The sequence below is a fragment of the Artibeus jamaicensis genome, unplaced genomic scaffold (genome assembly GCF_021234435.1).
Source record: "Artibeus jamaicensis isolate MK-2021 breed Jamaican fruit bat unplaced genomic scaffold, CSHL_Jam_final scaffold_916, whole genome shotgun sequence".
NCBI lineage: Eukaryota > Metazoa > Chordata > Mammalia > Chiroptera > Phyllostomidae > Artibeus > Artibeus jamaicensis.
Genome location: NW_026522059.1, coordinates 2,886,355 through 2,908,513, shown reverse-complemented (window position 1 = coordinate 2,908,513; position 22,159 = coordinate 2,886,355). Strand labels below are relative to the sequence as shown.

The 22,159-nt window shown below is 55.4% G+C and overlaps 1 protein-coding gene across 1 annotated transcript in view; it reads right to left on the bottom strand.

Moving 5' to 3' along the window:
- The window catches only part of FAM135B (family with sequence similarity 135 member B), a 158,321-nt gene that overhangs the window by 11,527 nt on the left and 124,635 nt on the right, over positions 1 to 22,159 (bottom strand). The window contains exons 8-12 of the mRNA XM_037166411.2: positions 11,864 to 12,017; positions 9,822 to 9,871; positions 7,236 to 7,391; positions 6,245 to 6,318; positions 378 to 532 (exon numbers count right to left, since the gene is read on the bottom strand). Of these exons, the coding sequence (XP_037022306.2) occupies positions 378 to 532; positions 6,245 to 6,318; positions 7,236 to 7,391; positions 9,822 to 9,871; positions 11,864 to 12,017 (589 nt within the window). The remainder of the gene's footprint in view (positions 1 to 377; positions 533 to 6,244; positions 6,319 to 7,235; positions 7,392 to 9,821; positions 9,872 to 11,863; positions 12,018 to 22,159) is intronic.

Sequence of the window (22,159 nt, the reverse complement as noted above, 5' to 3'; positions counted from 1 at the left end):
CCGCTGAACTAGAAACGACATTACCACTCAACTGCACGTCGACGTAAGAGAGGATCTCCCTCTGATACTCATGGCGCCCTGGCCACAGGGAGGATTTGGTTGTTTTGCAGGTGAAAACATTTAGGCACTTGGTACCATCCCTCCCCAGGAGTGGACAAGGGGATCTTTACTATGATTGTCCCTTGTTACACGGGCTTGTGAATTTCACTGCAAAATAGACCTTCCCAATAACCCCTTAGCCTTAGTTTTGGCATCTCCTCTATGAACAAAGAAGGAGCTTCTTCATTCCCGCTGCCCTTGGGACGTGAACAGAGCAACTGCCAGCACCACCCCCGTAAGCCCCGCCCCTGAGTCCTTCCGGAACAAGGAAGACATACCTGCCACAGGGCAGTCCACGTATCTGTCCTCGAAGATGACGGGCAGGGTGCTCCAGTCGCCGTCGATGTCCAGGCACTCGGCGGGCAGCGGGGGCATGGCGGTGAGGTACTCTGAGCTCCGGACGTCCAGGGACAGCTGGCTGTGGGACTGGACCCTGGGGAACACACGGCCAGGTGAGCGTCTGGGGAAGAGCTCAATGCGGTGAACCCACCGCCCTATCCATGCGCCTGATCCCAGGGAACTTCCAGAAAATGTCCAGCAGACGCTAATAATTGTCCATTTGTCTGCCCACCCTTCCTGGCCTCTGCCCCACCCCACCCCCGAGCCCAGGTCTGCTTCGTGGTGGAGCTGGCCTGGGCACTGAGAGAGGGGCCACAGGCCACAGGCCATGGACGGTACCGTTGACAAAACACAGGCTCTATCACGTTCCATTCAGTGGAGCGGGACAAATGCCATTCCAGTGGCACAGGGGCCAAATCTCCCAGCACCCAGGAATCTCACCTTCTGGAGGAACAACAGAAAGCTCCCCATTTATACCCCCACTTCTCTGCACCGTCAGCACCCAGGGTCCCATGCACACTGGTGGCACCCGAGTTAAGAACCATTGACAGTGGCCTTCTTGCTCACTGCACGGACACCGGCACCCTCCACTGGGGTGTAATTTCTCTTAGTTTAGGGACCATGCTTTTTAATTCTCCCCACGCAGGGTTCTAAAAATGCCCCATCTTCTCTCCCCAGGACTCAAATAACCCTCCTCCCGCAGGACTCTGGTTCCAGAATTTGAAATGATCAGAATTCCTCATTCAAAGGCTGGGCTGGTAGAAAACACTCATTCCCTTCGCCTCTACTCCCTGCAGAAGGGAAAGAGTTTACTTCCACCTCCCCTTCCGGAAGGAGACACGTGAGCATTCCACGGTTTTCTCTATGCCAACCCGTCATCTCACAGAGGAAGAAGAGACTGTTACTGGGCTGTGAGTTCAGGAGAAGAACTGAGCATGCACAGCTCATGTCTGTCTGTCTGTCTGTCTGTCTGTGGCATTTGGGAGCCCCCCCCTCAATCCCTGGCTGTGGCAACCACCAGCCCCTGCAGAATAGCTGGGGCTGCAGGACTCTGCACAAGCCCCGAGCCCCATCTCTCCTTCAGCATTCTCCGAACCAATGAAGATGAGCATGTGTGCGTACGTGATATCTTGTACACTTACACTTAATACACATTGAACTGTGCACGTTGTATTTCTTATTTCCCAGTTGGAGCTTAACCTGTGAAAGGGAATAAAGAAGATACTCCCTTCCTCAAGGCCTGGAAGTCTGCTGCAACTTCCTAACCCTTGGACCCTTTCTCTGAGCATTCAACGTGCTCAGAGCAACACGCTGAGAACAGCGACATGCTCAGGACGTGCAAGCAGGCTCACACGTGTGCTCAGGTAATTAACCAAGTGATTCTAACGCAGCGGGAAGGGCTCGAGAGTCAGTCTATGTCCTGAGGGAGCCATCTCCTGCTGGAAGGTGGCCCCCGACCGCAGGGCCTTGTGAAAACACGACCCAGGACATACTAAACTGTGCAAAGGATGTGTTTACAAAATGACTCAAAATTCCAGGGGCGTATCCACCTAATGACCTCACACCTATTAGGTGACTGTTATTAGAACAACAAAACCCAAGTGTTGGCTGGGGGTGGTGAAGTTGGAACCCTTGTGGGAACGAGAAATGGTGCGCCCCCTGCAGGTAACGGTGCAGAAGCTCCTCGACCATTTAGAAGTGGAACTACCAGGCTCCCCAGAGGCTCCACTCCTGGGCGTGTGTCCAAAAGAACCGGAACCAGGGTCTACAGAGAGAGCAGCACCCCGGGTGCAGAGCAGCATATTCACAGCAGCCAAACACAGAGCCAAGTGCCCACGGACAGGTGGATGAAGAGAGGAAGTGTGGAGCAAGGCACTGTTGTTCAGCCTTTGAGAGAGGGACGTTCCGCGAGAGGGGACCCCGTGGGTGAACTCTCAGGGCATCACCCAGTCACAGGACAAACAGCACGAGATTCCGCTTCTCTGAGGAGGCTAAACCAGCCCAATTCAAAGAATTGCAGAGTGGGGTGCTGGTGGTCGGGGTCCGGGGTCGGCAGGTGGGGAGCTTCCAATCTCCAGGCACAGAGTATCGATGAAGCAAGACGGGGAAGCTCCGAGAGCAGCTGTGTGGAGCCCACGGAGCCCGGTGTGCTGCCTGCTACTTTCAACGTCGGGGTCCCCCCATTCCAGTTACAGCCCAACAGCATACAGGTCCTGCTAGTCTAGAGGCCGAAGAATCCACGTTTTATTTTGGGGGTGCGTTCTTTAGGATAGTGGCTCAATGCCACACACAGGAGTCAGGGCACATAGGCCCTGGTGGTGGGATACGGATTCCCACAAACCCAGGGTCAGGCCGCTGGCTCACCGTGTGGTCTCAGATTAATTCCCGAGCCCCTCTGGGCCACCCAGGTTTCTTTTTTTGGCAAAGTGGGAACAGTAACAGTTCCTACCTCCAGGGGCAAATGGACACTCAATGAGCCAGTGTATGCAAAGCACACGGCACAGCCTCTGCCAGAGTCGAGGTGACAGACTAAGCTTCGGGGAGGTGGGCAGTGGTTTTCAGCCCCGTCTACAGAGCATCTCGTTGAGTGAATGAGGCTTAGAAGTTGCACGGTGCCAATTAAATCACCAGAACAGGCCAGTACACAGAGCAAAGGTCCACATTCGTCCCCCAGCAAACTCCCAACTGAACACCTGTACCGCGTGGATGGCACTGGCCACACAGGGGGAACGCAGGGAGGGACAGTGAGAGACACCCTTGCTACTGGCAAGTGCTACATCATTTCTGAACACTTTCTAAATACCGCAACCCACGGCAGGAACCAGTCTCCCTGCTGTGTGGCATCTCAGCACGGCCGCGCAAATGCCCAGGGACACACGCTGAGTCCTACTCCGCGTCCGCCCCCGCCCCCTGCACTGTGCGGCCTGGTGCTGCCCACCCCCCATCTGTCTACGTTTAAGGGGGGCTCTTCCAAACCCACTCGGTTGACCTGCAGGCCTACTAAGTGACTGCAAGCTCCTGTCTGAGAAACTCGGTCCAGTCGGAACTTGAACAAGATGGGTCTGGACGGGTGACTCCCCGCTGGGCCACCCTGTCTTTCTACTGGTCCACCCGCAGGTTACAGGCTGGCTTTCGCCTTGGATGCCACGGGCGGCCTCCCTGCGGCAGCCCCACCACCCTCCAGCCCTGACCTCAGGCCCGCACAGTCGCCAGCAGAGAATGGAGCCTGACGCTCCCCCCATTCACAATCTGATGCTGTTCACAGCACTTTGCGCCTTTCACGGGGGCAACCTCTCAGTCTGAAATGAAATGCCCCGCCCTCTTGCAGAGTTCTCACTCTGAACGGCCTCACTGAAAGTTTGTTTCCCCTGAATGCTGCAGTGTCCGTCCTAGCCCATGCTTTAGGCTGTAGGTCAATGTCTACTATTAACAGAATAATTGTAAATTTCTCTCTTCCACGTTATGTGCATCTCCCTCCAGTGCTTGTCACACTTGGCCTCTCATTCTTCTGCACTTACTTCCACTGCTGGCATGTAACGTCCTTGAGACAGGAGATGCGTGTTGCTCCCCCCCGGGCACCCAGCACCCCGAACAAGATCTGGGTCATGGTCAGCAGTAAACAGATGTTTGTAGCATGAAGGGATCTCCCTGTCACATCTAAGTGACACATTCAGAGAGGCTCAGGGATGAGTCTGATGTCCCAAGCATTACAAGTTACAGAACCAGGATTTCAAACCGCATGTATGGGAGTTGAAATTCAAGGTCTTCCTGCCACACCCACTGGACACTAAAAGGAAGGCATTAATCACAGTGGTCGCAGTACAAAGTACACAGTCTTTACCCCGGTCATCGGGGCCCCTTGTGGGCAGGCCCCTACCAACCTGCCTGGCCCGCCCGCTCCCTTCTCCTTCCTGCCACTCGTAAAACATTCTGTGTCCCCACGTGGAACTGCCCCCATGACCCCCTCCGCCGACACAGTCTTCATCACGGTCAGGCAGGGCTTGTGATAACAGGGCTCTCTCTGGTCACTCTGGCTAACACAGGCCTCCCGCCTCCCCCGGGGCAGGGCAGAGCCGGTTCACCCTGGCTTGCAGGAGACCACTGCCCACACCTCTCCCCAGGTCTGTGTTCGGTGCTGATTGAGACTGACCGCGGAGGGAGCAGCCCTGCCATGGGATGCGGCCGACGCCACCGGCCAGAGCTGACCGCACTCGGTCCTCTCAGGGCCGGGTGGTCACCGAGAATCTCTGAGGACAGCGGCCTCTCCCCTCCTCGCCGCTACAATCCACAGCCTGCCCATCTCTCCTTCCAAACCAGCAAACCATGGGCACGGTGTCTTCCCTTCGCTCCCTGCCGCATCCGCGGTGCCCCTGAGTGCGACAAACAACTGTGTCACTCACTGGTCCCTGCCTAACCTCCCTGTGACCGCCACTGTGGGCTCCACATGAGGGGTGTCCTCATACGGTCCTCACAATTACTATCCAGCCCATCTCAAGGAAAATAAGATTAGGGGAGGTTTAGGGAAAAAAAAACAAAAAAGAGAGAGAAAAGCAATGGTGACATTGAAATAACTCTCTCGAGGACCCTCTGGAGGGAAAAGGAGGGACGGGTTTGGAACCCAGGCCGGCTGCTGCTTCATCATCTGTCCATCGTATGAACGGGCGGCCCGTCAACACAACTCTCCCGGGAGGAGCTGCCCGGAGCCCCGGCGCTCCCTCACGGGCACGCACTGCTTGGGAACGTGACCGCGGCCCGGCCGGCGGAGGCCCCTGTGGCCCGGGAACTCGGGAAGCAGACTCCCTGACGCCCAGCATTTCTCTTGCCGCCCCCCCCACTTCGGTTTTAGAAGATATACCCAGGCAGTTCTGGCTGGGGCTGGACTGAGCGCAAGAGTAAATGACCAAGTGAGAGTCTCCATATTTCTGAAGAAGCTCTTTTAACTCGCAGGCGGGTTTTTATCCTGCTGCCCCTCTCGCGTCCACAACCCACGAGGCAAACCACGAATGTCAGTGTGCTTCCCAGACTCGGTGAAGAGCTGGGGGACGGGAGGCGGGGATCGGGGGAGAGAGACGAGGGTGAGATGAGGGTCTGGCCCGCGTGATGGGTGGGGAGCGTCTACAGTGTTTCTCCCTCGGGGCCCGCTGCGCCCTCGCAAACTTCACTCCGGCCACGTGTAGTTCTCAAGGGGCACCTGTCATTCAGAAACAAAGGGGAACCCGGGGACTTGTGTGGCAAAGGCCAACACGTCACAGAGAGACCACTGCTCCTGCCACCCTTACAATCTGAGCGAGGAGGATGTCACCTTTCGTCAACCCTCTGACCTTTCTGAGTACGTTGTCATTTCTCCTTTGATTTTGCAGGAAGGAGAACTTACAAATCCATCAGCCCCTGAATGAGGCAGTTCAGTCTTGAATCTTAGGCTGAACGCACTTCATAGCCATGCACAGTCCCTGCAAAATCTGTGCTGTTGTTGTTTTCTGACATAGTTTGTAGCCACACCACCTGCTTCTAATTCATTTTGCAAAGAGGACTGGGCACCGATGTCTTCAGGGCCCGGGAAGACTGGCTTCTGTCTGCAGCTCCGCAAACACTCGATGAAAGAGAACTCGGCCGTTGGCCGCTGCCACCTGCCAGCTCCCGCCTCGGCCACTTGCCTGAGTCCTCTGCCTGCAGCGAGAACGCAGCCAAGGGGCAGAGGCTGGAGGCGGCTCTCCTGCGCCGTCGGAGGTGAAGGGCAGCAGCCACTGGGAGCAACAACGTCTCGGGCGCCCACCTTAGGGTGTGACGTGAGGGAAAGGCTACTTACAGATTTTCCTGAAACGTCAGGGCAGCAGGTTTCTGGTGCTCCATATAAAAGAAGGCCTCGGAGAACCTTCGGACCTGAGGAAGAAAGGTGTGTAGAGTTTCATTCACCAGGTGCTGTGTGGGCATCACCTCGATTGTCATTAGGAGGGTGAGGCCCCAGGAGGCACTAACAGAAGGAGCTGAGCCGCCCCCCCACACACACACACACAGGTCGGGAACAATAGCCTGTCTCTTCCTTCCCGGGGGGTAGGGGCAGCGTCTATGGCTCTTGCTCGAGCCTGCTTTACGGGCACAGTTTCATGCATGCTCATGAGTCTGCTCTGACACTGCTTTCTGTCATTTATATATTTAGGTTTTATTTCTTCTACTAGAATATAAGACACTGGAAAGCAGGGACCATAAAGAAATGTGGATGAAACAGGATTTGGGAAGCCAGCCATGCACACCTGTCCCCGACACACTTTGTGGACTCAAGTGTTTGGTCCTTTTGCCAACTTTTATTATGTCTCAGGACTTGCCAAGCTGGGAGCCAAGAAATGCACCAAGAGGGATGTCTTACATTTCAAAATTCCGCGTATTTTGCACATTTTTTTGCCCAAATTTTTGAAGTTAAAAGAAGGACGCGCATTACACTTGGGTATAATGATTACATACCGTGGGTATAACAATGACCCTGGGTATAATGCGCACAAAAACATGGGTGTGTGTTATACACAGCAAAATACGGTACTTTTCAAAACACCTTCAGAGCACTTGGAATGCCCCGTGGCGTGGACTCTGTCACCATCTGGTGGCCAAGGGAGGTCTTTTATGAATGGTGGGCCCAAGGTCTGAGGGGCTACGCCAGGCTACAGCCACCTCAGGGCCAGGTCACAGGGCAACCAGGACCGACCCTCAGGCCCGAGGGTCCACCCCAGTTCTTGTTCTGCCCATTGTTGTGAAGTTTTGTCCAAGGGCCACTGGAGTGGGACGCACACCGTGTGATACCTTACCCTCAGGGTGTGATGTTCCTGTGCAAGGTGAGTGGTCACGTGGTCGTGCAGGGTCACCGCGTCGAGGAACTGGGTCCACAGGGCCATCAGGTGGGAGGTGAGCCAGGCAAGGTCCTTACTTATCTGCTCGGCAATCTTCTCCGGGTTGTTCAACGTCTGGGGAGGCGAAAAGGAGGGGGTGGAGGGCGCCCCCAGGGCACCGCTGGGGGCTCCTCCTGATGGCGCTGCCGCCTGCCCTGCTCTAACGGCTCTCTCTCTCCCATCTCTGGGCGTGCCTCTCTGCCCCCTTGCACCCCGAACTCTGCACTCTGATCGCCACAGCTTCCACCCATCAACATTGGCTGTTCGGCCAGTGGAACACAGGAAGTTCACGTGCAGGACCATCTACCGCAGGGCCTCACTGCCCCCACATGATAGGTGTGGCCACAACGTCTCTGGGGGAACCATAAGGTTGTAGAGCCTCCCAGCCCCAAGCCAGTTAGGTGATTTTCCGTGGTGGGCGCTCAACGGCCCCAGCAGCCACCTCTCCCATTCCTCCAGATTCCCCCTGGGGGACCGCAGGTCACTTCCCCGATACCGACAGGAGCCAACCCACCAACCCCCTGCTTCTTCAAGGGAAGAAGAGTAACTTTAATTCAGGAGAGGTGCGACAGAGTCAAGTCTCCGAAGAGGCCAGGGAGCCAGCTGACAGGCCTGACCCTGACTCTTAGGCCTCGCCATTTATTCAACAAGCATGCAGTTCCCCTCACATCCCCCTGGCCAAGCCCCGACCCTTTCTGGCAGCTTCTGCCTGACGTGTGAACCAGCCATTTGCCAGGAGACTTCTAGTCCTGGGAAGGTCTCTTCTATCTGTCTATTCCCAGCAAAAGGCACAGAGTGGATGCGTACTAAATGTTTAGAAGATTCACATGGAGTAAAGACACAGATGCATTGCTGCATTACTGTAGAGCTCCGTGTTTGCAAATTATCTCAAGTCACCAAACCAGTCAGTGTCCAACTCCGACCCCATCCACGGGAGAAGGATGCATTCAAGACTGCATGTGGCCACTAGGTGGCGATATTGTGCCTCTAAAATTCTCAGGGCTGTGCACACAACTTTTAGGGGTGTTGTGTGTGTGGGGGGCTGTTTTTTCCACTCCAATCACCAGGCTAGCCCTGTAGCAAACCACCCGCATGTCCCTTTCCCTCCCTGTCACCAGCTACAACCCTGGGGCCTGGCACCGAGAGGAAAGCCAGCCGTGGGCCGGTCCCTCATGAGATGCGTCTGGTAGACTCATCGGCTGGGTTCTCACCTGAACCGCTGCAGAGATCAGATACAACCATATGACCGGGACCCCCGCACAGCCTTGGGTTCAGGCCCCAGGCCCACAGCCGAGTGGCTCAGGGACTCTCAGGGGGCCACAGTCTTTTGCATGCACTTGTGGGAAGTGAGTGGGGACTAACCCTACCCCCTGGCGGGGCCGCTGTGGGGGCAGCGTCCTGCAGCAGGGCAGGTGAGGGGCAGGGCAGGTGGGGGGCAGCACCCAGGGTGAGGATGGGAAGCTGGCGTTGGGGTTATCTCCATGTAAATGTGGTCACCTGCTGTTTCCCACCTAAAGATGCCCCCGCCTCCCCCTCTCCAGACCCCAGCACCTGTCACTTTCCTTCTTCACGGCTCCCTGTGACCAGGAGCCCCGGTTCTGCCCTGTGCACGGCACACAGGCCCCCTCCTGGGTAGCTCAGGCCCCACGGGGGCCTCAGTCAGCACACTGCCTCCCCCACCTGGAGCCCTGCTCGTGGGTCCCCAAGCACAGCCCTGCACCCACGCCCCCTGCCTCCAGCCTCTGGGGCCTGCACAGCCTCCTCCAAGAGGCAGGGCTCCCTCTGCGCCTCCGGGCTCGGCTCCCACTCAGCCTCCTCTCTGGGGTCCACTGGCTTCTGCCTCCTCACACTTCATAACACGTCCTCCTGAGATCCCGGGCCGTGCAGGTACCTGTGTCCACACCTGTGACCCCAATGGCCTGTGCACCCCAGTGGGGTGATGTGCCTGTCTCTCTACATGTAAGAGTGCCACCCTCATCATGGCCTCACAGTGGACAGGAGGGGACAGGAAGGTGCTCAAGAGATTGTCACTAGAGACGTGCACCTGCCCAGTACTTACTAAGCACACGTTCCTAATACGTCCTTGATGAAGTTTTGGCAAATGCTCACTACTGTCTGCATCATTGCCTGGCGGGAGCTTGCCCCCTGCTGGGTCTGAGGTCCTCTGGGCGCAGGTGCAGGGTCCCTATCACCCTCTGGGAGAGGCACGTAGTTGGCAGCCAACCAGAGCTTGCAACAGGGATGGGTTGTGGACGGGGAGGCGTGGCCTGGGCTCCACCACACAGACCTGTTAACTCTGTGACTTCGTCCAAAGTACGCAGCACAGAGCTAGGCACACAACGGTGTCTAACAGACGTGCAGTGACTTCCGGGAACGGGATGTTAGTGTGTGTTTCAGCCTAGAGGGGGCCTGTCTTCTGTCTCCATTTCCTTGTCAAGCAAGCAGCCACGTTTTCCCCTGCATAACGACAGCCGCTCAGACCCGAGGGGTCAGTCCTGCGGTTACCTGTAGCTCTGAGCACAGCTGGGACAGCGTCTCTTCAACAGCAAGGGACTCTAGGAGAAGAAAGGACAACACGCGGTGAAATCACAGGCCCTGAAACGCAACCGCTGCTAACCGCATGGGAGAGGCATCATGTCACGTGGGCATTGAAGCCACAGAAACAGGACTCGGGGGTCACGCCCGTTACGTGGGTGAGCAGACGTGGAACGCTGCGACTCCACACTCCCTGAGGTCACCACAGACTGTTGGTGCCAAGTGACGTCATGTCCTTTTGTGCCTTTGCAAGTACCTGTGCATGTGTGCACACACACTCACACTCACATGAGCGTGACCCTGTGGGACAGGGGTTTGCATCTCCACCGTACAGACAGATGAGTGACTGGAGTGGCAGAGACCAGCCACGGTCCAGCTCTGCAGACTCGGACGCTCCTGACCGTCACAGCCATCCGAGCCACAGGAGAGGACCTGAGATCCCGCCGTCTCCTCGGCAGGATCCCGGGGCCGGGGCCCTGTGTGATGTGACTCTCAGTTTCCCCTGCGTTCGAACTCTCCCCTAGCTCCATGGCACTCGGCTGTGGCGTGGGCTCTAATAAAAGCCCCGCCGCCCAGGAGACCGAGAGGAGTCCTCAGTGGGGGCCTGTGGTGCACCCACCCACCCACCTGGGGGCTGTCCACAGTCTGTGACCACCCCGCCCCTCAGCATGATGGCCTGTTGTCACACTAATCACAGCTGTGTCTTTGGAGTCACGCACAATGTCTTGCACATAGTAGGTGCTCAATAAAAACTGGTGGTGGCTTCATGGATTCCCCCTAACCCCCCAAAACTCAGTTCCTTTGGATAGAAAGAAATGAAAGCGTAAGTCAATAGCTGCTGAACGATCCTGACTTCCCCCTGAGCCACTTGAACTGCTCTGGCCCCGCGCCCAGCTTCCCTCTGTACACGGCATTTGAATGTGCAAAAACACCAGCTCCGAGGCCGCATGACTGAGAGCGGCAGCTGCCTGGCCTGCAGGGCTAGTGCTGATAAAGCTCATTGGTAAGACAGTGCTGGAACTCACTGCATCCGCAGGCTGCATCCACCCCTTCCCTGGGCCTTGTGGAGGAGGAATCTTAGGGGGGCTCTGCCCTCAAACATGCCCTAGTCCAGTGGGGAAGAGAAACGTCCAAGTGAATCACTGTTACGTGATGTGTTCTGCCAAATCACAGACAATGTACACACAACACTTCCAGGGCTGTCGTCTCAGCAGGCAAGGTCTAGGGCACAGGGAGAAAAGCTGAGGGCCCCAGACAATTTCTGTTGTTGACCTTGAATACCAGGCTCAGGACCTGGTCTAGGGACAAAGGGACCTCATTTGAGGACTTCGCACAAAACCTCAACATTTCACCTGCTGTACATGAGCATGACACCTTAAAGACCCTACCCCAGAGTCACGGCAGGCTCTCCACACTCCTGCTGGGCTTCTGCCACTCATCGCTGTGTGGCCCTGAGCAGTCATTTTACCTCTCTGAGCTCTGCTCCACCATCTATCAATCTAGAAGACTCAGATCCAAGAGTCTCCAAAATGCCTGATGGGCAAGAAGCAATGCATGCCCAGAGAACCAACTGCGAGTGAGGGCCATGAAGAGGTCTCCACAATCATCTGGATTAGAAGGTACATACGTATGCATTTCTGCAAGCTGCAATGCTGTAACCACTGCCTAGTTAAGATAAGGCTATAAACTAGCATTTTTCCTTAGGAAGCAGCTTCACATTATGTTCCCATAGATGCCAGGGCTCTAGTAGGTGTTCAGTAAATACTTGGTGGATGGATGGATGGGTGAATGAATGAATGAAGGAAGGAGTAAATGCTCTTTGAGTTGCTTGTGTCTTTTCTCCCTGCACCTGCACATCTGAGGGTCTCTCCTGCCGGAAACACCTGGGGTCCCGTGACACCGACCTGAAACGGGGCTTCTTACTCAGGTTTACAGGAGCGCGCCAGCTTGGCTTGTGCCGTCATAGCAGGCAGGGGCCCGCAGGACGGGCGTCCCCTGGGCCCAGGCCTTACCCAGCTCTGCATGTGGCAGCTCAGGGACGTCCCTCATGACGCTCAGGAAGTAGGCGCGAAGCCCGCGGTGGGCGTGGAGCAGCAGCAGGCACAGTGCCCGGTGCCACCTGTGTGCGCGCTGCACGCAGCTGTCCGAGGGCGCGTAGAAGCTCCCCTGTGGGCGACAGAGACCAGAGCGGAGAGTCATCGCACGCGGCCTGGTCCGAGAAAAGTGGGAGGAGGGTCGGGGTCTCTCCCCTGCCCCCGTGTGCGGAAACAGCCCTGCATTCTGCCGCGCCTCTATCTCGGTGTGTTTGCATGACAGTAACAACAGCCATGACAATAATGATGGTCACAGTGAGAATGACAACAGAGGTTGATGGCAGCACTGACCTCCCAGGGCTGTGACAGCAGAATGGCACCCACTTACAGGCCTCTCTCCCTTGTCCCTGTGAGGAGAGGGGACAGACAGAGGTGGGCTCCTCAGAGGAGATGCATCGTTGGAAATGGGGAAGGAGCTGAGGTGACGCCGTCTGTGCCAGGAGAGCTTTCTAGGGGAGAGGCTCTGACCTCAAACACACGGGGCCTCGTGTGAAGCCTGGCTCTGCGTTCCGAGGTCCCTTCCGGTTTGAACTTAAGAGACACATCCCACAAGGTCTGCAAGCAAAAGTCTTCTCCGTCTCATAAGCACAAAGTCCACAGCCGGACGCCTGCGCTCCCAGGCACCCATCCCCACGCCTTGTCTTCCAGGGGCGGCAGGTCAAAGGTCAGCCCAGCAGTGGAAAAGCCAGCGGAGCTGGGGGGAAGCAGGGTGAGTGGCTGCCTCCCTGCACTGCAGAGCGAGGGCTCCGCTGCTGATGGAACACCTGGGGCGTCCCGCCACGCTCCCTGTCCTCCGACCGCCCACGAGCGCCGCCCACGGCAGAGACTCCAATTCCAATTTTCCACGTGAAGTGGAAATAAGTAAATGCCCCATCTTCCCGAGGCAAAGCAGTACAGAGGGCCCGCTCCCCAGAACCTATGCTCTCTTGTACGCCCTTCTAAGACATGTCCATGTGCCTGTGTGCAGGTGGGTGCGCACACACTTGACACGTGCAGGTATGTCCTGAAAGCACACACACACACACATGTTGGTGAATGCGCTGGACATTCTCTGGTCCTCACTTTGATGCTTATGCCTTGAAGTGCTTCTCAGCAGACCAAGTCATAAATGCTAGAAACTCCTGTTCCCATTTCCCAGACTGAAAGACTTATCTAAGGTCACTCGGCTCTGCCCGCAGTGGACAAGATTCCCCAGTTCAAGCGCTAAACCCAGTCCTTCCTTGGTGTGCCTGCTGCACAGGCCTCTGGGAATCGTGCGAGGTGGGGGGCAGATGGCGGGCGAGGTCTGCGTGCTTTGGCTGAGGCATTAATCTAAGTCCTGCAGGGCATCTGCTGGCTATGACTAAGCACAAATAAAAGCAGACGGCAGACTAACAAAGCCGTGGGCTCCAGTGGTTCTGGGCCCTGGGCCTCCGGTGTCCGGCCCTGCCGTGGGCTCACCCTGCATCTTCTCACTGACAGTATCTCTCTCCTTCGGAAAGTGCCCCGGGCCCATCGAGGAGGCCCAGGAACTGTGATGTCTATGATCAGGTCTGACTTTAAACACTAAACACCAATATTATGGGACTTTTGAGAGAGACGTAAAGAATATGTTGGGGCATCTGCACAAGGCTTACTCAGTACGGCTGCTGAGATCAGACAAAGACAAAAGGCTGATCTAAAAAGAAACCCGGGGAAAACCATGCAGCTGAAGATGTCGATGCAAAGAAGAAAGCAAAACAGACCTTGTTCTCCGTAAATCGCTCACCAGCGCCGCCCTTTGAAAGAGACAGGTTTGATGGCCCTGTGGCTGCCGTCTGGGGCTGCAAGGAAGGGCCAGGGCGCCCCTGTTAGGACGGCATGAGAGGACATCAGCAAACTCCCTCTCCAACAGCCTGGGACGGGACCCCTAAATAATGCAGCAGGGCGAGCACAGCACAAGGCCCTGGGGGAGCTCCCAGTGGAACGAGGGCGCCTGGCCAGTGCCCGCCCTGAGACAGGGGCACCATCTGTAAGGGGCACGGGCGGTGGGCTGCTGTGGAGGAGTCAGCAAGATGACGATGTCCACAGGCAGGGAAACTGACTTCTGTCCACACGGTGACGGACTGTGCCACTCAAACATCAACAGGGACCCGCCTGGAAGCCTGCAAATGGACTTGAACTTCATGGGAGTCCTTGGGGAGGAGCTCCAAGGGACCTGGCTGGGGAAGACACTGACCCCAGAGTCTCTCAGATGGGCCACTCACGGTCAGTGTGACTCAGCCAGCACCTCAGCATCTCACGTGCCGGTGTCTTAACGTGGGACATGGGGACAGTAAGGCACAGTGCTGACTTGAGTGCCCCGTTTATACTAAGTACATATTACATGTTTGCAGGAAGGTTTTTATTTTACCTCACTGACAACAGAGATGGCTGAGCTTGCTCTGCCCTCGGACCTGCGTGGAAAAATCTCTTGAGTCTGCATCTCTAATCTAGTCCTGCCCTGGGCCCCAGTGCTCTGTTCCCAACGTCTGAATTCGCCTTTGAACCTGAGACAGCCGACAGACAGAGGTTCAGTTAGCGTACGCATGCACAAATGCATGGATGCTGAGTGAAGGCACTGCAGTGCCCTCTGCAGGTCTCGCCAACACCCCGACAACGTGGGCTGGATGGAGATGGATCTGGATTCAAGGTCCAACTCCCCTCATTTGCCTCTGCTTCAAAACTGTGGGGCCTTCCCACAGTTTTGGGATTCCAACTGGAATTTGCTAGATTACCACGATCGTCCTGCCACAGATATCGATGGCCTGTACCACCACATTTATTCACACATTTGAGGGAATACGTACACCACCTGATTTTTATTGGGCAAGTAGCAAAAACGGGTAACTTTTTGTGTCCTTCAAACACGGCCGTTGAAGCAAGATGCAGGTTTTGTGTATAGAAATATCTACCTATTATCTTGCATGATCCCATTTGGGAGGAATGCGTACATTGAATTGGTTTCAATATTCTGAATGTTGATTTGAAAAAGGAACGCGAGCTCCACCGGGCCCCGAGGTCCAGAATCACATTAACAGCAGCTACTGTCCAGATGTACCTGCCGGGGGCCTGCGATTCTCTGCTCCCCGGTTCCTCCTCTTGGTGACCCCGTGAGTTTCGCATTATCATCCCACTTTGACCAATAAGAAAACAACAACAATAATAATAAGCATGACAGCATGATGAACGGCTGCCTTTACCATCTGACCCTTCCATCTTCAGTTCAAGTCCATTGATCATCGCGACCCCAATTACTCTACATTCGGTGTTTCCCGTGGGCTAAACACATGAGCTCCAGAGATTAACATGCACCGTCCCCGCCCCACACCCCCACCACCTGGAGGAAAATGTTCCTAAGTTGGAGGAACAGGGACACAGATGCGTAATTGTGGTGGAATGCGGGGTCACACCAGATAACCTTAGGGTGCTAGGAATGTGCGATGGGGTGGGCAGGGAGGGCTTTCCCGGAACAGGGGGTGTGGCAGGGGAATCGTTACAGAAGGGATGCGGGGAGGGCGGGCTGAGCACAGGAGGGTTTCCAAAGACTCAGTGGACAAAGGAATCAAGTGCAGGGAGATGCGGTCACTGGTGAGTGTCTAAGGTGAATGAGTCACCTTTGGGGGGAAAAGGCATCGAGGATGCTAGACAGACAGGCCCAAGTCCTGTCCTGGATGTCTGATGGGTCACGCTGATCCAGCATCCGTCCCCTGGCACCCAGAGGCACGTAAGAAATGGACCAAACAGGTGCCAGTGACCCTGTCCCAGGGGCCGGGAAGGCGGTGTCCTCTGGCTCCCGTGTCTCTCATCTCCAGACGAGTTCTCATCTCTGGTTTCCAAACCTTCAGGGAAGCTGAACTCGGTGATGGGAATTCACAGAAGTGGATCAGGCCCTGAGAGGTGAAGTCAGTGGCTCTTGGTGCCGTGGTTACTAAGAGCCACGTCCAGAATTCCCAAGTGGCGCGGCTTTGCTCTGCTGTCCCACCGGGTCCTGTTCCGAATTCAGCAGCGCCCCAGTCTTCTCAGCCGAGAGCCAGTGAGCAGATGGACAATGGAAGTGGCAGGGGGAAGATGGCCTGGCCATCAGATAAGCCGATTAATCTTGCAGCGTGTGAAGGGCCAAGCGATGACCCCTCCTGGCCCCGAGAGGCCAGTTCTGAGATGGCAGATTCACGTGTATCAGCAGAATAAGTGAGCTGTCAGTGTCTGCGACTGACACTGCCCTGGGACACTGTGATCATTGTAACTGTCCCTACTCTGGAAACCAGAGAGGTTCACTACGCTTTGTGGTTTTAATTAGAAAAGGTATTACGTGGTTTCTACAGACACCGGAGAGGCCCAGAGTCGGCATCTGTAACTCCTCTATTGTTGCGAGTTCTGAAGGCTGTCCCATAAATGTGTCCCTCGGTCTCTCCCCTGGGACTTCCAGCAGGTGTCCCACACGTGGCTCATTCTGTAGGGAACCTGAAAAGCGGGCCGGATCTCATAGCCAACTGCCACACAAGTACGTACCTCGCAGCGTACGTACGCTGCGTATGTACCCCAGAGCACCCAGGGTCACGGCCAAGAGTGAAGAGGGGGAGCAACGGGGACCGTCAGTTTCAAAGTCAGATGGTCCATCCAGGGCAGAGTTTTGACTGGGATGAGATGTACCTGACTCCAGAGTCCACGCTCCTAACTGCTGCCGATTGCTGCCTCCCTTTAGCGGACGCCCTCTGAACCCTGGCTCTCTCAACCCCTGCAGAAAACAGACCAGTCTCTTCCGGGAGATTATCCGGGTGAGTGGGGGCCCACAGCATTGATGTCGTTGTATTAGAATGTTTTGTTCTCTGTGGAACCAGCTTTGAGCGTGTCTAGTGTTCACCGGCATGATCGCAGTAATTGCAAAATCAGAAGGGTCTTCTGCACAATAAATCATTGCTTACTTCCAACTTCCCAACCAGCTCTTGTAGAATGTGTGTGTCAGATTCACCTGATTCTACAGACGAAGAGATAGTGGTGAACCTCCCAGGGTGTCAAGAATCGAGAGTTTGCTACAAAACAATGTTGATCAAAATTAATAGACCAAAAATAATCTGAACACATTTTAAGTAAAATTTGGATTATGTTGATGGTCGCATCAGGATCAAATATTGCTGTGCATTGCTTGTAGCTGTATTTGCCTCAGGATTCAAGGTCATGCGTTAAATGCAGAGCTACCAAGGTGATAGCATTTATATTCTTAAGTGAGGGAAGGGCACCTGACTCGATTTCCATGCTGGTCTGCACCTGTCGGCTGCTTATCAGCTGGTGGTCCTCTGTTGGGTGTGGGAGCACCTTCTCCGTGATGTACAGCCCACTGTGTATTTGTGATCACTGGTGAAGTAGGAAGAATAACAGAAATACCCACAAGCAATGTGGTACGGGGCAGCTAAACAGGCAACTCAAGGAAGGTAATATACTTAGCTGAGTGTCTGGCAAAGAATGAGCCCCTGGCAATGAGGACAGCACTATGGGGACACAGACGAGGGGTGTGCCAGCCACTCTGCAGGTGTGGGAGGGGAGGTGACAGAGCTCTAAAATGCACAGAGGGGCCAGGGCAGAGGGCCCAGCCAGGGGGGCGAGGACACGGCCATCACACTGATACCTGCACTACACAAATGCCGCAGAGATCGAGGTAGAGGAAGGGGAATTCGGGGGGGCCAGCACCCCATTTCCCTGCAGTCTTCCTGGCACCAGGCCCGACCCCACTTGTCGGCGCTGTTGACAGCGCCTTTGAATGCCAGGAACAGGCCAGTTCACGAGTGCTGGTGCCAGGGACTCTGCAGGCAGCAGACCCTTTAACCAAAGTGGCCACTGTCAGAGAGGGTGTTCTGAACCCTCCACGTGTGAAAACGCGGAGCCGATCTGCTCGGGCACCTGCAGCACCAGCACTTGGGCTTCGTGCTCTCACTTCATTTGCTCCTCATTAAACGGAATCCCCAGACTGTGCGCCATGCTCGGCGAGTTGTGCGCAGTTGGCAAATTGGATTCTAAATATTTAATTAAGAACATTCCACAACTCAAACCAAACAAACAAATTTGTTGTCAGATCATCATAAAACCCCAAACGCTTTTCCGACGAACGTCGTGATTTTTACAGCCTAATCTGAAGGGAGGCTGTGACTTAAGGAAAAGCATTGCTATTCTCCAATTTGACTGGGTAAACATGTTTTGTGCAAACTACCCAGTCCTCACTACATGGGATGTCTTAAAACCACGCGAGACAGTGGGCGGAGAGAAGTGGGCACAGGCCCTGCTGTCGGGGCCTGCCCGGGCTGAAACTCTGCTTTGCAAATTGCAGAGTGGGAGACAGTGGGCAGGGACCACAGCCCCAGGGCACCACTCCTCGTGGGAGAGAGATACCGCCTACCATCTATGATGGCTAACAAGAGAAAGCTATACAATGGATCACTGCCTATTTGATACCGAGTGCACCGTAAAGCCATCCCATAAGTCATAGCTACACTGAGTAAAATAGTGATTATTACACTCCCTATTGTAGTCAATTCTATCCTTTGTGCTGATGCCACTGTGGCATCAGGGGACTGTCACCTCGTTTTCCTGCACAGTGAGGTCACACTCAAGAGGGAGGGGAAGTGGGTGCGAGGGGGAGGGGAGGAGAGGGTGGTTCAAGTCACCCTATCATCTTCACTTTGTTGTAAGTGCCCTTGTCTTCCTGGACTTTGGTTCTGGACGGGCAGGCTCGCTGACCCAGCAGGAGCACCTGGGGGCAGGAGCAGGGCTCTAGCTTTACTGCGATTCCAACTCGGAGGCAGGGTCCCTTCCTGGCAAATAGCTGCCTGCAGATTTAGGTTAGAGAATGGTGAGACCAAGAGGCACAAAGACACAGGAGGGAACTGGGGGCTGTGTAGGGGTCTGGGAGGACTCAGAGAGGAAGCCACGCTCTTCGGGGCTGAGACCCAAGTGGCAGGCCGCAGCAAGCGGGCACCACAGAGAAGAGGCGGGGTTGATGGATGGGAGCGTGCTGGCCCACGGGCAGAAGGAGCCATCTCCCTCCTCCTGTTGCTTCTAACTGTAACTGCAGTAAAATTAATGAGACCAATAAAAACCAGGGAAGGAAAAAGTTAACTCGGTATTGACCCTGTGCTGATCAGGCTAAATATATGGACCATGAGGACAGCTCTTGGGAGACATGTGTTCTGCTCAGAACCATGGTTTCAGTTAGTGCAAATACGATGCACAGAAGAAAACCATTTCTTCAGAATGATCTAGAACCAGTTAGAACTCTGGTTCAAATAACTACGATTAGGAAAGATGCCTGGCCCTCTTGGATTCTTAAGTTTCCTCATGTGTAGAACGGGTCTCCTCCTTAGAAATGTTTGTGGACGTTAGAAGACTCGGAAGAAACCATGCTTGCCAGAAGTGAGCACTGGATACAGCACGTAGTAGGTGCTCAGTAAATCCCCCCTCCATTCTGTTTCCTGCATACTGGATTTCTGCCTCCTGAGGTTTGCTACAGCCACCGACCAGCACTCCAGAGATCCTGTCCCACCATGCGATGCCCCGCCCCTGAAACGTGTGCGTACACACACACACACACACACACACACACACACACACCAGACTGAGCAACAGAGCCAGGAAACCTCTTGCCGATGCTGGCAACGTGCCCTTTGAAAAATTAAATTGAACCAAACCAGAAAATGAAACTATTTCTCAAATCCCCACAACAAACAGCAGCTGCCATAAGCCCCACACGTTGCAGGTGATGATGAGCACCATGTGCACGCCGCCACGCCAGCCCGACACACGTGCACGGCAAGGCCGTTAATAATCACCCCGCTGAACCCGAGTGATTCGGTTTCCATGGGAACAGGGGGCAATATTACACCTCTGTGCTTTGATGGATCGTTTATTATTTCAATATTTGTAAAGTGATTTTTCAAGACAATAGAAACTATCAAATATATTCAATTATGTATAACGCTGGAGACAGGGAATGTGGGGTTGGAACGCTCCTTCGGTCCTGCTCGTTTTTCAGGGAGGAAAGGACGAGGATGGGGAGGATGGGCCCATGTTTTGGGGGGAGGATCCCAGGAGCCAGCCCCCACTGTAGTTTCTAGAATGACTGGGCCTGGATCCTGCCCCTGGCAGCTTCCACCTCAGAGGTGGCCTGGTGACCCACCTGTCACAACAGCATGTGTTACTGTTACTTCAGTGACTTACACTCCAGAACAGAAGCTAGTCAACAGCAGAGTCCGATTTAAGTCTGGATTTCTTCACTGCAAGTGCAGGGCAGGGAATACAGTGGTCCTTTCAGTAACCCGTGCCAAGTCCCGGACAACTCAATGAATTGTCATGCGCGAGCTGCAGTTTGCATGGGCCCAGCTGGAGCCGTTACAAGTACAGACGGGTCAGGGAGCCCCTCCTGCTGCATTCGGGAGGAAGAAGCGTTCAGTACAGGGTGCAGGTGAGGTGGGGCGAGGGCGTGGCGCTGTGGGGGACGGGCTGGCACCTCGGGGCTCTTTCCTGCCACGTGCCGACCCTAAACTAGCCCCACAGGGGTTGGAGCCCGGCACCCCGGCTCCCCCTCTCCGCTTCCCACGGTGGGACCCGAGCAAAGTCAGTCCAGCTCTCCAAGCCTCCGCTTCCTTATGCCCGAAATGCAGGTGATGCTCCATGCAGGGGGTCATCATGGACATTAAACAGGACGCAGCACAGAGAGCAGCGGGAGCCACATGGTGACGGCCACCCACCTGGGGCCCATTTGTGGGGCACCTGCTGGTCTGAAACTACACAGTGGGACTGGTTACTGCGCCCCTGTCTAGGAGCTCAGTCTAGTGAGAGAGCGGCTAGAAAACAAGCAACAGCAAGGAAATACAAAGGTTCATTGCTAACAGTGAGCAGGAAGACCCTCGGGGCCCAGGGCAGGGGCTCCTTGCCCACCCTGGAGGCAGCATGGTGGACAGTTTGAAGGCTCTGGAGGAGGAAATCCAGAGTCAGCGAGCCTGGCGGGACATGCGGAGGCACCACGGGGACAGCCCCTGCTGCCTTCTGCACAGACGCAGAGCTCGCCCCACTGGAGCCAACCCGAGCCCCGACTCCACGCCCGGTATTTCACGTGTGCGTGATTTCCAGCCCGGGAAGGCGCTGAGCTCAGGGACTCAAGCAGAGGGTCCTGGCGTGGACCCGTGTGCACCCAGCTCCCAAGTCGGAGCTGCTGGTCCACTCCTTGAGACCTGCCCTGGGGAAGGGGTAGAGGGAATCACCGGGGGAGACTTTTATAATACTCCTTTCTTTTTTCTCTTTTTATCTTATCTTCGTTGTTGACACTCTTACACATGTCCCCCTTTTTCTCCTCCTTCGCCCCCTCCTCCTAGCCCTCACGCCAGCTGGGCTGAATCAGAACCCTGAGATGGGGCACAGACATGTGTAAGGTGCTCCAAGCCTCCCTGGGAGGTCCCGCTGTGCGTTCCTGGCCAATACCGACTGCGCGGTCCCCAGCTACGGGGCAGCCCTAGGGAAACACTCTCTCTGCCTGTCACTGTCATCATGTCACCACCATCGGAGCTACTGAAAAGTGCAAATTTGTTGGACTTGTGATATCTACATTTATGTTGACAAATACATCAAGAGCCGGGAAGCTGGGAGGCTCAACAAGCTTGTGTCGGCGGTGGGCAGAGCTGTGTTTGACACGGGAATTTTGACAGCCTGAGCTCGGCGACAGACTCCCCTGAGCCAACGATGCCAGCCTTCGGCTGTCTCTCTGAATTTCCCTTTCTTCCTCTGAAAGGTGCATGTTCCTCAATCCAGGGCGAGACTTGGGGAAAGAGGAGGAAGAGGAGAGGGCAGCTGGGTCTGAAGGTGTTGCCCTCATTGCCCCAGGGACCCCTCGATGCACCCCTGGCTGCCAGGATTCTCTCTAGTCTCCTGCCTGCAGCTCTACTGATCCCAGGCCAGTGAAGATTTGAGACGCAGGACAGAGGTGGAAGGGGCCTCAGGGAGACAAGTGTGCCTTGCGTGCTAGCCTGCGGACCAAGCTCCAAGCAGGACACAGTGACATGAAGGTGCCGTCTCTTGTGCCAACACAGCACATGTGCCTGGCGGAGCCCTCTCAGGGGTGCACATGCCACCATGTTCACGAGTTATCACCCACGCTCAGTCCAGCAAAGCCAGTTGGTTCATTGCTGGGTGTCTCCCTTGTCGGGGTTATGGGGAAGTCATTCAAAGGGGGGC